Here is a 16740-nt window from a genome sequence, read left to right as displayed (position 1 = left end):
CATAGGAGACATGGGCCAGGATTCCTGTTCTGACAGCCAGCCCGTCCAGCCTCATGTCCAGGTGAGGGAGGGTGGAAGTAAGCTGTTTCTCTGGGGAGGGTGCAGAGCCGTGGTCCTGTCCAGGGAGAGGTGGGGGGAGTGGGCTTGATCAGATGACAGGTGTGGTGCCCAGAGCAGGAGACCGAGCGATACTTTACAACTACCCACCCTGCCATCCCCACCAGTCCCCACCCACCCCCAGAGTTCCTGCCATCCATGTTGTCCCTGCCAACCAACCGCGGGAGCTCCCCAGACACTGCCTTCTGGAAGTCTCCTTGGTTAGAGTACCAGGGGTTTGCCTGGTTCCTGCATCTTTGTGGTGGGATCCTACCGCTTCTTCCTAGCGTACACTAGTACGCACACTAGCATACACGCTAGCACACGTGAGTACACACTGATAGATGTACTAGTGTATACTCTACATATACTAGCGCAGCAGCGCATCTACTACACATGCTGGTACATGCCAGCCTATACGACTTCCCACACCGGCACACATGCTAACACATGCTGCCATTGCTAGCACACACGAACACACACTAGTACACATGTTAGGATACACTGGCGCACGCTAGCATGCTCATTAGCGCACACTAGCACGTACACTGGTACACCTGCTAGTACACATGAGCACACACACTCGTCTACATGCTGGTGCATATACACCCTATACGTATATGTACAAAGCAGCACACCCATCGGCACATGCTGCCACACGCTAGTACACTTTGTTCAGAGTTCCAGGGCACAAGGGTCCCCCATAGGGGTGCAATGAGGGAGAAAGAGGCTGGGGGTGCGACAGAGTCCCACAGGGGCACATATCCTCCAATCACATGAGTCAGAGGTGTCTGAGGGACCAGTGACTTTTCTTTCTTCACTTTGCCTTGCACTGTAGATTTTTCTTTCACTAAGAAATATCCTTTACATACCATAAAATTCAGCATTGTAAAATGCACACTCGGTTGTGCAACCGTCACCACTAACCACTGTCTAGTTCCAGCACATCTCATCACCACAAGAAAGAAATCCTGTCCCCAGGGGCAGCTGTAACCCATACTCTCCAGCCCTTGGCAACCACTGACCTGCTTCCTGCCTATGGATTTGCTTATCCTGGATGTCTCACATAAACGGAGTCACATAATGTGTGGTTCTCTGGGACTGTCTTCTCTCACTGAGCACGATGTCGGCAAGTTTCACGCACGCAGTAGCAGGCATCAGGGCTTCGATTATGTTAGGGCCGAGTAATGTTCACTGTGTGGGTACACCGCATTTTCTTATCATCGTCCATTCGTAGACATTTGGGTTGTTCCCACTTTGAGGCGATTGTGAATACTGCTGGGAACATTCTTGTATAAGCGTTTGTACAGACTTGTTCTCATTTATCTTGGGTATGTAACCTAGGAGTAGAATCAGTGCATTATATCTTAACTCTGCTTAACTCTTTGAAGAAATGCCCGACTGTTTTGTCACAGTGGTCGCCGCATTTACACGGCCAGCTGTGTGCGACTGCTCTGGTCCCCCCGCATGCCTGCCAACCCACGTGATTCTCCATGTTTGTTTTTGCAGGCTCCTGATGGGTGTGAAGCGACGTTGACTTACGTTTCCCTAAATGACACTGACCATCCTTTCTCGTCCTTGTTGGCCAGCTCTGTTTCTTCTCTGAAGAAATGTCTGTGCAAGTCCTTTGCTGATTTTTTCGTTGGGTTATTAGTGTTTTATTGTTAAGATGTAAGATTTTTTCGTATATTCTGGATGCTAGGCTTTTGTCAAATATATAACTTGAAAACATTTTTTGTCATTCTGCTGTCTGCCTTCACTTTCTTGGTAATGTTCTTTGTGATACAAGACTTTTAAATCTCAATGAACTCTAAGTTATCTGTCGTTTCCTGTGTTTTAGGTCCAGATCTAAGAAATCATTTCCTAATCCAGTCTAACATTTGTACGGTTTGGGCTCTCAGCTTCAGGTCCTCACCACGTTTGGAAGTAATTGTTGTACATGGTGTTAGAAAGGTGCCAGCATTGATTCCTTTGCTTTTGAATATCCAATTGTCTTGGCGTCATTCTTTCCATGTGAATTATCTTGGCATTTTTGTTGAAAACCACTGGGCTATGAATGGATGAACGTATTAGTTCAATAGAATTGTTCAGAACCTATCCCATTGACCTGCATGCCTGTCCCTATGCTGGTACCACTCAGTCTTGGCAACTTTCGATTTGTGGTACATTTTGAAGTCAAGAAGCGTGAGTCTCCATCTTGGTCCTTTTTTTTTTTTTTTTTTTTTGGTGACTTGCTATCCTGAGCTCTTTTCATTTCCATGTGATTTTTAGGGTCACCATGTTAATTTCCACAAAAATAGCAGCTGACATTTTGATCGTGATTGTATTGAATCTGTCAGTTTGGGGAATTAGCAATACTAAACCTTCCAACCCCTGAAACACTGCCTTCCCATTTGGTTAGCTCCTCTGTAATGTTTTTTAAAAATGGTTTTGTTTCTCTAAGGTCATTAGAAATGTCCCCTCTTTCATTAATAATTTTAGTAATATGAGTCTTCTCTTTTTCTCAGTCAGCCTAGCTAAAGATTTGTCAAGTTTGTGGATCTTTACAAAGGCCTCGCTTTTGGTTTTACTGATTTTTCTACTTCATTATCTCTGCTATGGTCTTTACTATTTCCTTCTTTCTGCCTTTGTGGGTTTTTTGCTTTTCTTATTTCTTAGGGTAGACGTTAGGATGATCGATTTGTGATCCTTTTTTCTTTTTTAACATGGGCATCATGGCCACTAGGTCTCCTCTGACATTGTAGCCATTTTGTATTTTATCACTTTCTCCCTTAGAGCTAAGTGTGTTCTGTGCACCTGGGACTTTCCACAAATAGCCCTGATTTGGGATGGAACAGGAGACAATGGACACTCTATCAAGTGTAAAAGCCTCAGGACCCCAAATTCTGGTGTCCAAAGACAGCAGAATCTCCCCTGGCCATGTAACAGCTTGCAAACTCTGACTTTCTCTGCTATCACCTCCTGTGTAAGATTGGAATAATGGCATCTATGCCGGCATCTGTGCAGGAGCACACGTGGTTATTTGTGTGCGTTCTCCCCTTGTGCCCTGGCATCTCAAAGGTTAGCAAGGGCTTGGGCCAACCTCACAGTGTGTTCTGGGCTCTGGAGAAAGTAAGAGCTGGGACGATGGGCCGTTGAAGTCAGTTGGGCAGAAGCAGATTCATTCTAATACACTTCTCTCTTTGCCTGAGAATCACCCCAGGCCCTCCCTCCTGCCTGGCAGCACCATCACCGTGACTTATCCCCACTTTCCTCTCTAGAACGTGATGGGGATGTGTTCTCAGCCTTCCTGACACATGTCATTCTCTTATTGCAGGGGTGTTACTTTCCTAGGGCTGCTGAGGCCAAACACCACAATCTTAAGTGGCTTAACTCAACAGAACTTTATTCTATCCCAGTTCTGGAAGCCAGATCTGCAATCTGGACACTCCAGGGGACGGTCCCTTCCCCCAACCCCTTCCACAGCTTCCCGGGCTGCAGGCAGTCCCTTCCCTCTCTCCTCCCCCTTCACGTGACCCTCTCCACTGTGTCTGTGAAGCTTCCCTCCTGTAGGGACACTAGTGATCGAGTTTAGGGCCCACCCTGAACCCAGGATAATCTCACCATCTCAAGATCCTTAGCTGGATTACATCAGCAAAGACCTTTTTCCAAATAAGGTCATATCTCTTTGGGGGCCACCACCCAGCACACCACAGCCAGTAATTCCTACTGGGGCCGGCAGTCCACCCACCCAGAGGCTGCAGGACCTGCACTATGAGGTCAATCCCCACTCCCGTCACCTCTCACCTGGCCTAGGTGGTCTTTCATGGGGTGCCTGGGGGTGTTCTGGCCAGGTTGAGTTCTCTCTCCAGGCCTTCCCTCTCCCTGCTTCCAGTGTATCCCTCTTTGCTGCTGGGCACACCCTTCCCTGTCGGGAGCACCCCTCCCCACCAGCCGGGAGCACCGTTCTCCACTGGGAGAACCTTCCCCGCGAGCCGGGAGCACCCTTCCCTGCCAGCTGGGAGCATCCTTCCCTGCCAGCCGAGAGCACCCCTCCCCACTGGGAGCACCCTTTCCCACCAGCTGGGAGCATCCTTCCCTGGAGCCGGGAGCACTCTTCCCCACCAGCTAGGAGCACCCTTCCCCGCCAGCCGAGAGCACCCTTCCCGCGAGCTGGGAGCACCCCTCCCCACTGGGAGGACCCTTCCCTGCCAGCCGGGAGTACCCTTCTCTGCTGGGAGCACCCTCCCTGCCAGGCTGAAGAGCAAGGTGAGGCTGTCTTCCCTCCAAAACCACAGGTTGTCCCGTGAGTGCTTGCAGTGGTTTCCTGAGGGTGTCCATTACCCGTGTACACCCTGGAGGCTTCGGGAGGCTGGAGGCTCATGGCCCTCACCTGTCCTGCGTCCTGCTGGTAGTGGGTGTTATCTGTGGACTTTCCCATCGCCTCTCCCTGACCTGCCTGGGTGGTGCCGTCAGTACCCAGGCTTCCTGTGGTCTTGTGGACGGAACACCTTCTGGACTTGCTCACGGAAACCTCCCTGTTCCTTCCACACATGGCTTTTCCTGATTGTAACCCCTCTTTTTTGTCCTGTTCACTTGTATGTCCAAGTCTGCTGGCCTGGATGCCTGATGAGGCCCACGTGGTTTGGTGAGCCACCACCTTCACGTTCTTGTCTGTATGTGGATGCGGCATCTGCCAATCCCCATGTCACACAGATGCCTGTGCATGATCTCAGGCTTGGACTCTAGGGCCTCATCTCATGCTTTATTTTCATTCCCAACAAAGATTAATGTACCTTTTTATCACTCACTCAAAATTATTTCATGAACCCCTGCTGCAGGCTGAGGGCTGTTCCCGGCCTCCCAGGGTCTGCGTTCTGGCTGCATGTCAACATGTGAGGGCATTGGCATGTCACTGCACTGGAGACAAGTGTTGGAAAAGCTGGCAGGTGTGAGCCGGCCTGTTGAGCATGGAGGCAGGGTTCTGAAGCCATTTGTGCAGTGAATTAAGTAGTCGATGTGTGTGATCTGCAAGTATCCGTGAGACCGCTGAGGTCTACGCCAGGGCCAGTGGACATGATATTGTGCATCGGGGGCGATTGCTCGTGGACATTTCTGTGGACAATGCACCGCTTCCTTTAGAACAGGGGTGCGTGTGGGCAATGTGCAGCGGCCGTGTGTGCCAGAAGATGAGCGGGAGAGAAGACACGTGTGCACTAGCACTCGGCTCTGCTGGCGCTGCACGAGACCTCTGCTCGCCCCTTTCCACAGCCCTCCCTCTCTTGTCCCTGCAGAGCATTCTTTCTCTTGCCGTCCCGTGGTCACCTGCTTTGTCTGAAAGCAAGGGTTCCGCACTTTCCCGCCTTCACGCTCCAGCGCCTCCCAAGCTGACGAGAGTCCTGCTGGCAGCAGCGCGTGCTGACCGGCCAGGGCCCTGCTCATGTGGCCAGACTGCAGGGCTGATGGCCAGGGGAGCGGGCACAGGCCGCAGGCAGCCCCACCCTGAGGTGCGCCCTGGTGGGGAATTCCAACAGCACCTCAAATCTAGCAGAGATCTTGCTTTCTGTTATTAGGAAATTACAAAAAGAAAAAAGTAGCCAACAGGCTATTGATATGTGGCTCCTTCTGGAGGCAGGAAACCTTTCAAGTTGAAGTGTGAGGGCAGAAGGCTGAGCAGGTGGCAGGCTGGTGGCCCGGTGACACCTTGTCACTGCACGGCCAGCGTGTCTCCAGCTCTCTCGTGCCTGCACACTGCCCAGTTCAGCATTTCCTCCTTGTGGGCGGGCAGCGGAGGCCCCAGCATGTGTCCTCATGGAGGGAAGGGAGAAAATGAAATGAGTTTGAAGCTGCAGGCTGTCACTCCAGCTAAGAGGCATGACCATGCGTTAATGGCCAGTTTGAAGATAAAATCCTATAAATGTTAAAATACACACAAAATATTGTACTTGGGGTGTGTTAGATTCCGGCTCAGTTGACTGTTTGGGTCACTGTATGTTTCACAGTGTCTTTTCCAGGACCTGGGAATACCCAAGGTAGTAAATATTTCACCCCTTTCCGTTATTTATCTAGAACTTTCCGAAGCATTTGTTGAAGTTGTTTCAAAGAGAATGGGCCAGGAGACACACACTGTGTGTGAAGTAAAATGAACCTCGGCTTCGTGTGCCTCGGGTGGTCTGCGAGAGCCCCCTGCCAGCTTGTGTGCGGGGCTGTAGCCGCAGGAAGCTGTCTGCAGGCGAGCACAGGGAGGCTGGCGTCCTTATTGTGGTTCCCACTTGTGGCATGCGGGATGGGAGGGTGTTGATTCTTTCCTCTGAGGTGTCTTTGTGTGACTGCAGTCAGCATCCAACCCTCGTTTTTAGTTAGAGAATAGAGTGTTTCTCAGACTGGTCTCTTGGAGAAGGAAAGACAGCAACGTTCACTGCCCTAGGGTGGCCGCTGCCCACATCTGGTGGCACTTCCCTACGATGTAGATGTGAGAAAACTTGCTTTCAGTGTGATGCTTAGCGATGCCGTCTAGTCCATGGCCGTGAAAACCCATTATCTCTGAGGCTGCAAACTCAGGCATACTTGCCATGTAAACCTTCTTGATAACAAGTGAATGTAATAAAAACGTGTTTGCATTAAATGAGTCGTTTGCTCGGGGAGAGAGCTCGGGTCTCCCCGCACACATCCTGAGCAAGCTGCCTCCCCAGCATCTCACAGTGCTGCTCCCTGGGGGCCTCCCAGCCTCTGACAGGTGATCCTGGTCCTTCTTACCGCGACCCAAGGCCACCTGCTCTCCGAGACCTCCAACCACCTGAGAGGTTGACCCCGACTTGTACTTCTCTGCCCTTGTCTCCAGTTTATTTCTTCCCTTGCATGACCACACGTGACAGTTGCATGTCACGTGTTTATCGTCTTGTATTTGCTGCCGAGCTGGCTGAGCATACCCAAGCTTCAGATATGAACCTCTGACTTCCTCACAGCTGCTCGCCCATTTGGGGAGATGGGCCTGAGTGGAGAAGAGCTCAGCAAATATTTGATGTGTGATGACTCGATGGGCGAATAAATGTTTCTGGAATGATCAGTCAGTGAAGGGAGGAGGGAAACCAGAGACCAAGTCAGTAATCTGAGAGGGAACCCTGGAATGGTCCATAAAGCAGGTAAAAGAGAGAGCTGAAAGACCAGGTACAGCTGATCGGAGTAACAGGGCAGTCTCTGAGGCTCAGCCCACCCAACGGGCTCCACGAGAAACACGGTGGGAAGAAAGAAGAACTGTGTACAAAAGTGCCCTGGCCAGGACAGGCGTGGCACACGCTCCGGGCGCACAAGCACTATGAAGGAGAAACGGAGGAAATGAAACTTCTCACCCAGAAAGAAATACTCTATTAAGTGTTAGAGGCTAAAGCATTCCTGAGAGGAGCAGCTCAGATCGCTCAACGTAGGAAGGAATGAGAAGCAGGTTGGTTTCTGGCTTCCCAGCACCAAAGAGAAACGAGCCCTGAGATGTCGCAGGGGAGACGGTGAAAGTCATGCCCCTCCGTGGGAGCAAGACTCCTGCTGCGAACTGGACCCTCCCCCACCACAGTCAACTAAAGAGCCGGATGCCGTACGGGTGGAACATTCTGGATGGCAGGCAGTCGGCAGTTCAGCTCTCTGACCCCAAGTAAGGGAAGCAGACAGGGAGGCCACAGTGGTCCTGGTTTTGTCCTGGAGCCGTGTGGGTGGCGAGGGGCAGGGGGAGTCCCAAGTGGAGCCTGGAGGCAGGTGGGGAGACAGACTGCAGTTGGGGGTCTGAGCCACTATGGGTGTTTCTGGAGAGGAGGGGCCCCATGGCGCTCCACAGGCCTGTGTGAACCCATAGGGCGAGTGCCACGGGGTCGGGCAGAGCGTGGGGCTGTGGATCCAAGAGGCTCTTGCGGCCCTAGGAAGCACTGATTCTCCGCCAGTGGAGATCCTTGTTCCCACTCGGCACTCCGCACAGAGCCTGCTGGTGGGGCCAGCCTGTCCTGGTGCCTCTCCCGACAAAGCCTCAAACAAGAATGGCCATAATCAGTGTGCAGCAGGAGATCGCTAACTGCCAAGCAGCAGGAGGCCCAGCAGCCTTGTTCTCCAGGATGCGGCACATCTGGACTCCAGCAGCCTGAGAGCCTAACATCCAGCACGTGCTCCAGCCTGCGTGCCCCACAGCCCGGAGAAGGGACAGTCCAGGGAAGCACACCCAGGGTGACAGAGACGACAGAATTCGTGGAAAAAGGTGCTCAGAACTTGTGTTGCTGGCCGTGTTCCAGAATGCAAAGAGAACCAGAAACCAGGGCCTGCAGGTGGGATCAGGCGTGAGGAGACCCTGACACCGTGGCAGCTTCTGCTGCCGAGAAGCGCATGTGGCACGGAGGTCCCCCGCCTACAACGTGGACACGCAGTAGTGTCTACTGTGTCGGGTTGCTGGGAAGGAAAGCTCTGGAAGGTGTCACTCATGGGAGTTACCAGGAGGGTGTCCTGAATGCGGCACCACTGTCCCCTGCCCCCAGATGTTTCTGGATTGATAATCGGTGCACCCACCACCCACTACTCTTCGCTGGACGGGAGCTCCGGGCATCGGGACCACCACCCAGAACTCAGGACGCTCGGCCCTGGGCTGTTGAGGCTGCTGTCCTCTCAGACCTCAGGGTAGCCCTGAGAAGCTGCCTGCAGGCCCCCAGCTCCCGCCCCTGACACTGCCACTCTCTCCGCAGCATCCTCGAGTGCCAAGGCCTTCCCATCGTGAATGGGCAGTGTGACCCCTACGCCACCGTGGCCCTGGCAGGACCGTGCAGGCAAGTACCGTGTCTAGGCCTCTCTGGTGAGCTGTACTCCGGTGCGATGATGCTGAGGCCTCCTTGTTTTGGGAAGTGCAGGATGGGCCCTGTGGTGGAATATATTGTTCTGGCTTACTTTTCTTTCTTTTGTTGCCCTAAAACTGCTTTGTGAAGAAAGCCCTTAGCTTCTTCACACTGGGTATTCTTGGCTCAGTAAGGGTTCCTCGTCTGCAGGCTGTGGCTGGATGGGAGTCCTGCTTGGGAGGCAGAGGCATGGGCTGCCAACATGCCATAAGGGTGGAGGTGCTGACGTGGGAAGGTTGGGGAGGGATGAGATCAGGAGGGAGAGGGAGAGGGGAGGTGTGTGGAGTTTTGGGACTGAGGAGGGAGGGGTCCGGCCCAGGTGCTTAGGGGGTGTTGGGAGGGTAACCAGGCAGAAATATCTACAAGACAAGAGAGGCAGTAAGTTATGGGCGAGAGATTTGGCATCAGCAGCATTGGTTTTAACCTTCACCCTTCCTCCCCGGTTCAGATCAGAGGCAAAGAAGACGAAGGTGAAAAAGAAGACCAACAACCCGCAGTTTGATGAAGTGTTTTATTTTGAGGTTGGTGTTTCAGTGCCACAGACGTCACACTGAGACCCTGCGGGAGGAGGTGGATCTGACAGGCCTCAGGCAGGGTCACGTTCCTTCCACAGGTCCCGCAGCGACCTCGCGGCACACGACCCCTCCCTCCTTCCTGTGCTGCGTTCGGAGGAACTTTCCTCCCCTCCCCAGTTCTGATCTGAATGCTGACAAACTGATACTTTCCAAGTGATCAGGATTTGGTGGTTTTCTATTGTTTGGTTGGTTTGTTTTTTTTTTTTTTTTTTGCCTGCTTCACTAGTCTTTCCTGAGCTGTGGAGGGACGCTTGTTGACCAGAAATAGTGAGGGGGTTTGAAGCAAAAGAGGAAATGTATTTGCTTTTTTTTTAATGTTTATTCATTTTTGAGAAAGAGAGAGAGACAGAGCATGAGTGGGGGAGGGGCAGAGAGAGAGGGGACACAGAATCCGAAGCAGCTCCAGGCTCCCAGCTGTTGTCACAGAGCCCGGCGTGGGACTCAAACTCACGGACTGTGAGATTGTGACCTGAGCCAAAGTCTGAGGCTTAACCGACCGAGCCTCCCAGGTGCCCCAAGGAAATGTATGTGAACAAAGAGACCCCTTGGCTGCCTCAGAACTGTAAATCAGTGAAATTAGTGTGATGGAAGCCGTGAGGGCTGAGAACTGGGAACAGAGCAGGGAGCAAACGCAGATGCTTCAGTTTAAACGTGACCCGTAGGAAATACGTTGAGGCTGATGTGCTCCCATCTGCAAAGGTCTCTTGCACATTTCCTACACACCAGGTCCTGGGCGGCCAAGGTGGCATGAGGCCTCCGCTCCTGTCTTCGTGAGCTTGCTTCCACGCAGAGAGCACACAAGTGGGTTCCTGCACTTGCTCAGTGCTGCTAAGTCAGTGGCTTCGGGGACCAGGAAGCAAACGACTGGTGAAATAGAGCAAGTCTTCGCAGAGCAGGGACCCTTGAGTAGAGTCTGGAAGGTGCATCATGAGGCTGAAGGAAAGAGTGTATCGAGATGTAGAGTGGGGCTGGTGCAAGAAGGGGGAGTTTGGTAAATGACACTGGACAGATGGGTTAGAACCAAGCAGCTCACGGGCAGAGAACCTGGACCTTTTCTGACTGGTGTCCAGAAAGTCCATGGGTTTCTGAAACGGAGGAGCCAGGCTTCTTGGGGCAGCTGTAAGAAGGGGTATGGGGGTCAGAGTGCTGAAGGCAAAGCACCATTTTCTGTCCCAGAAGGACATTCTTATTTCATAGCCGCGTGAAGAAAATGGTTTTTAAGAGACTCAAGATCAGGCAGGAAGCTGATGTTGTCAACCTGATTTCAAGGGGGATCCATGCCAGGGCTCCAGAGACAGGGAGGGATCTGGAACAGAGAATAAGGAACAGTTTTTAATATGAAAGCATTAAAAGCAGCCAGAGCCTTCGATATCTAGGCTGCCTGGAATAGTTAGATCAGCACTTTCCAAACTTGTTTTAATATAACACACGGTAAAGCCATAGGCTTTTGCTGCAGCCTGCATCACCCAGAGAGTTACGTCCACTTCTGTGGGCTTGTTTTCTATTTCATATACCCATATTTCACTCATTAATGTGGGCCTCATTTCCCTAGAATAATTCAGTAAGCCCCAAGTACAGGTGAGCACAGGGGTAGGCCTACATCCTACAGGATCCCAGGGCAGGCCTAGATGTAGGCTCTCAGGCTGCACCTGCCTCTTCCATGGCCTCAGACCACAGGACCTTGGAGCATGCTTCTGGCTGGACTTTATGGTCTTAGACTCAAAGGGCCAAGCCCTGCTCGACAAGTACACCCCGTGGCTGGTTCTCTGTGCATGCCTTCTGCTTCAGCTTGCAAACAGCCCCACAGTTCTGACTCAACCTGAGGCTGAGCCCCTGGCAGAAGGAGCAGGGTGTCCCAGTGGTGGGCTTTGGGCTGGCACACAACCTCCTACAGGAGTTTCAACAGGAAGTAGCCGCCAGACCAGTTTGTCCCAGGATAATGGCTAGACTTATATAAAAACCCTTAAATGTTTTATTGAAATTATTTAAAATTCTGTCAAAGCCACATTCATTCACTCAGTGGATACATTAGGTGCCACGCAGGAACCTCATGGCCACCATACTGGAAGCCAGACAGCAAATGATAGACCTTATCAGCACTGTGAACCATATCAGGCAGTTGAGACTCTGAGGGGCTTCCTGGAAGAGGGGGCATTTCACAGTCACCTTCAGGCTTCCCAGTGAGGAAGAGGTCCAACGGTGAGCCAGGCAGGGGGTGCAGGTTTAGAAAGACTACCTGTGTGCTGGGTGAGGGGAACTAGTTGGGGCTCCAGGGGGCCTTCAGAAGGCTCGGCTGAAGGTGGATGTGGCTGAGGCCAGGCTAGGCCATGGATGGACGGGAGCCCTGCTCAGGAGGCAGAGGCATGGACTGCCAACATGCCATAAGGGTGGAGGTGCTGACATGGGAGGTTGGGGAGGGGTGAGATCAGGAGGGAGAGGGAGAGGGGAGGTGTGTGGAGCTTTGGGGCTGAGGAGGGAGGGGCCCGGCCCAGGTGCTTAGGGGGTGTTGGGAGGATAGCCAGGAGGAGCGTGTGGAGTGCTGGCACAGCCCTGCCTGCTGCGCCCCAGCCGCCTGGAGATGGGGCTCAGGGTGTGCCTGCAGGCTGGGATCCCACCTCAGCTCTGGGTGGGGGGCCCCTGGCCTCTTCCCCTGGGCCTGGGGTGGCCAGCCCGTGGGGGTGCTCAGTGGGCAGTGATGTGGCACACACAGGCTTCCACCCATCTGTCCCTCCAGGTGACCAGACCCTGCAGCTACAGCCGGAAATCCCACTTTGATTTTGAGGAGGAAGACGTAGACAAACTTGAAATCCGGTGAGCGAGAACTGGGGTTTTGAGGCTCCTGCTTGGGGGTTGCAGTCTGAACTCACCTCTTCTGTTTGGTTTTCGTTTTGTTTCTACAAATAAGGGAAAGGAGAAAGAGGAATTTTCAATTTTCTGCTAATTTTAATAGTAGGACACTGGGAGTTGCTTGAAGTAAGAGCTGTAAACTTCCCAGCTGTTGGGTGGTGCCTGAGAGGACATTTACTTAACCCAAGGGACAAATGTGGTTTTGGAGTTCACGATGCAGTATTTTTTCAGAGGCGAGGTCAAGCTGCTTAGTGTGTGTGAGGCTCCGTCCACCCGGTGGCCTCACCCAGCCTAGCACGAGGTCCTGTTGCTTTCGGGGTGCTCACGGTCAAGGCCATGGTGTGCACAGGCTGCACGAGAGGTCCCCCGGCATCCATTCGAGGGGCTACTCCGAGGCTTCATGCCCACTGGCTGCAGCCCCTGGGAGCCCAGCCTCTCTATGGCCTCCCTCCCAGCGCCTTGTGAGACCATCACCTGGCGTCCTTTCCCATCATCCACGTTTAGGTCTGACCTGCTCACCAGAACCTGAGGAATTCTTCAGATCTGACATGGTTTGCAATCTGCCTTCCTGTAGGGTCAGGGCTTCCTGAGGGGCATGAGACGTGACTGGACATACCACAGACGTTCAACTGGGGGACACCCTGGTGTTCCCTGAGCCTGCAGTGACAATTCAGGCCTCTGAACAATAACCAGGCCATGGGGGCAGAGGGTGGGGCTTGGGCCGGTGGGGGCTGTCAGGTGTGGGACGTGGACTGAGGCCCCTCCCTCCCCCACATGTGGGACCCCTGGCCTCTTTTTCCATTCCTCTTGTGGCTTCGAGTCCTGAGGGAAGCCAGCCTCCACACACAGGTCTTGGCTTGAGCACAGACTTAGGTTAAGTGTTCCATTTCCAAACACGTCTGCAAGTCCCATTGGGGGTCAGAGGCAATGCCCCAACTCCCTCAGACACGGGTCCCCTTTCTTGTTCAGAGAAAGAAGTGTTTATCCAAGACTTGGCTTTAAATTCAAGAGTGAAGCCCTCCCTAGCTGTTGTTTGTTTGTTTTTAAATTTTTTTTTTAATGTTTATTTATTTTTGAGAGAGAGAGAGAATGTGAGTGGGGTAGGAACAGAGAGAGAGGGAGACACAGAATCTGAAGCAGGCTCCGGGCTCCAAGCTGTCAGCATAAAGCCCGACGTGGGGCCGGAACTCACGAACCGTGAGATCATGACCTGAGCTGAAGTCGGACGCTTAACCGACTGAGCCACCCAGGCGCCCCTCTAGCTGTTGTATTGTAAACAGACAAACCCAAAATATTTTTAAATGCTTCTCTTATTAAAAAGAAGAAAAGACTGGCTGGAAACTTTTTGGCCCATTGCTAAGGTGTCACTTGGCAGATTAAAGGCTCTTTGTTTATGCTAAAAATGCCATGGGACATTGTTCCTCTCCATGTCCCTGACGCATCTGGATTCCTGTGGCATACCCTATACCCCCCAACGATGCCTGCGGCTCCTGCTCAGACCTCAGGGGCAACAGAGGGCTGGTGTGGTCTTCCAAAATTTTCCCCGTGACCACCAAGTGTGGTGAGAACTTTCAGCTCATGGAGTAATCCCTGGTTACTGTGGGGGACACACGATGTTTGCTTGTCAGCACCCGGAAACACCGTCCGTCCATCCCATCCTTCCATCCCACACGTATAGTCACCATGGCCCCAAATCAGAGGGAACAGTGAGAATTCCACCCAAGTGCATGGCCTTCCCATCCTATTGAAAAGGCAGGAGGCCCCTTACCCTAACCCCAGGCCCTCAGCTCCTCTCCCTACCCCCCAGGCCCAGGGAACACATGTCTTCATTCCAAAGTCACATCCTGCGTTGACCTCACATCTCAAATGTCCTCAGTCAGTGTGGCTCTTCATGGAGGCTGGCCTGTGGGGCTGAAGGCTCTATCCTGTCCCAGACCCTTCTGGGGAAGATGAGGAACACTGCAGTCGGCCTGCCCTCCCTAGGCCATCCCTGATGGAGATCTGTGCCCCGTTGGCTATTTTTCAGAGTTGACCTCTGGAATGCCAGCAACTTGAAATTTGGAGATGAGTTTCTGGGAGAACTAAGGGTTCCGCTGAATGTGCTGCGACAGTCCAGCTCTTACGAAGCCTGGTAAGGTGGCTGCGTGCCTGGCCCCACACCCTCCTGGTAGGTGGAGGGACAGGGTGGCTGAGGCAGTGTGGAACAGCCAGAATGAGATGACACGGGTCAGCCCCCTCCTAGCCACCTCCTCAGTTTTGCACGTGCTCCCAGCTAGCTCTGGTGAGGTGAGAGGTAGCACACAGGTGCCGTGGTGGCTGAGGGCCTTGACCTGGAGAGCCCTGCTGCTCCAGGCTGCCCCATGGCCCGTCGTCACAGGTGTCACCTGCTGAGGAAGGGAACAAGGTGCTGTTTGAGGCAGATCTCCCTCAGCTCGGCCTCCTGCCTCACTCCTGTGTCCCAGGAGGCAGGCCTCACTACTCTCTGTCTTCCTCTCCTGTTTTCTCTGGGTACTTTGTATTTGGCATAAGGAATGTGCCTTGGTTTTATTTCATGATTATTTCATAAATCACTTTATATCACAGTGAATGTCATTACTGTGAAGCCACAGACACTCTCCTTTAACAGATACACAAGATGGGGACAAGGGGTGTCACAGGCCATATGCCACATACCAGAGCCCTGCACATCTACAAACTCACCATGTGGGTAGATTTTTGTGTTCTGCCTAATGGCGGCTTACTGTCACCAGGAAACTAGAATTTGTGTCTTTAATTCTGAGGACAGCACCAGCACAGCCCTCAGCTGGCTTCTGGTTCCTGCTAGGAGCACTGAGGAGCTGAACTGTCCCTAGTTCTATAACCAGGAGGGGGCATTCACATGACAGCCCCAGTGGACCCCTAGCCAGGTGCCTCGGCCAGACACAAGCTACCAACACCCATGTCTGCCTGGCCCTTAGACTCAGAGCAGTGTTCCCACATGGCCACACTGCGGAAGACCTAAGGGAAGAGTGTCCGGTCAGAACATAGCGAGAAAGTGCCCATGTACTCTGGTGCTTGGCCTGACTACCCGCCCGGTCAGGCCCTTCGGGTGCTCAGGGCCCCACACATTCGATACAAGGGTTGCAGCTTTGCTCCGCGGATTGCTAGCGGGGGAGCATTCATCACAGGACAGTTCTGGTACTGCAGAGTCTCCCCTGAGTACTTACACACCTGCTTCCCCCTGCTCATCCCAGTTCCCTCCACCCTTCCCTACTTTCCCACCTTAACTTCTAGGTCTGTGGCTCTGCAGACTCTTCCCCCGTAGTCAACGTGTTGTGGGGGGTGCCCCGGGGCACAGACCCTGCAGGTCTCCATTGGAAAGGCCTCTGGCGGGAGTGGGGGGGGGCGTGGGGAATGACTGACCACCCCCCACCCCGACACACGGACCCTGCAGGGGGGGGGGGCTTCCATGACAAACATATCCGATCCACACACCCCTGGCACAGGGAGGAGAGAGGTGTCCTACAGATCTCCCTGGAGCCCCCTCCTACCTCAGACCCCGGCACAGCGCAAGACGGGCCACCAGCCAGAGCAGAGCCCTGGGCGCGGCCTGGAGGGAAACGGCCCCTTCGTGCTGCCGCCTCACGCAGCCCTTTCCCTGTGCTCTGATCCCAGGTACTTCCTTCAGCCCCGAGACAACGGCAGCAAGAGCCTGAAGCCGGGGGACTTGGGATCTCTGCGGCTGAACGTGGTCTACACTGAAGACCACGTCTTCTCCTCCGACTACTACGGCCCACTGCGGGACCTGCTGTTGAAGTCTGCGGATGTGGAGGTACCTGTGCACGCTGCGCCCTGGGCCACCTGCTACCATCTGCACGCCAGCGGACCGCCCTGCCCTGCCCCCCACCCCAGCTCCACCCCCAGCCCCCTGCCCCCCCCACCCCGGCTCCACCCCCAGCCCCCTGCCCCCCCCACCCCGGCTCCATCCCCAAGCCCGTGCCCACCCACCCTGGACCCCAGCTCAGCCCCCAGCCCCCTGCCCACCCACCCTGGACCCCGGCTCAGCGCCCAGCCCCCATCCCAACCCCGGCTCCACCCCCAGCCCCCTGTGTGCCCCCCCCCCCACCCCCAGCGTCCTGCTCCTCCCACCCCCAGCGTCCTGCTCCTCCCACCCCGACCCTAGCTCCACCCCCAGCCCCTGCCCCTCCACCCCACCCCGGCTCCACCCCCAGCCCCCTGCCCCCCCCAACCCTCCCTCCCGACCCTGGCTCCACCCCAGCTTCTGGCCCCCGACCTCCAGCTCCCAGCTCCCGCCCCTGGCTCCACCCCCTGCCTCCCTGACCCCCAACCCTGGCTCTGCCCCCGGACCCCTCCCCCAGCCCGGCTCCGCCCCCAGCCCTGAC

The 16740-nt window shown here is 54.1% G+C and overlaps 1 protein-coding gene across 3 annotated transcripts in view; it reads left to right on the top strand.

Moving 5' to 3' along the window:
• RASA3 (RAS p21 protein activator 3) overlaps positions 1–16740 on the top strand; it is a 119964-nt gene that overhangs the window by 78222 nt on the left and 25002 nt on the right. For all 3 annotated transcript variants that reach the window (XM_053218253.1, XM_027065290.2, XM_027065292.2), the window contains 5 exons: positions 8790–8870; positions 9385–9457; positions 12246–12322; positions 14385–14489; positions 16013–16169. In XM_053218253.1, coding sequence (XP_053074228.1) covers positions 8790–8870; positions 9385–9457; positions 12246–12322; positions 14385–14489; positions 16013–16169 — 493 coding nt within the window. The remainder of the gene's footprint in view (positions 1–8789; positions 8871–9384; positions 9458–12245; positions 12323–14384; positions 14490–16012; positions 16170–16740) is intronic.

This window comes from Acinonyx jubatus, chromosome A1 (genome assembly GCF_027475565.1).
Source record: "Acinonyx jubatus isolate Ajub_Pintada_27869175 chromosome A1, VMU_Ajub_asm_v1.0, whole genome shotgun sequence".
Classification (NCBI taxonomy): Eukaryota; Metazoa; Chordata; class Mammalia; order Carnivora; family Felidae; genus Acinonyx; species Acinonyx jubatus.
This window is presented reverse-complemented; position numbering and strand designations above follow the sequence as displayed.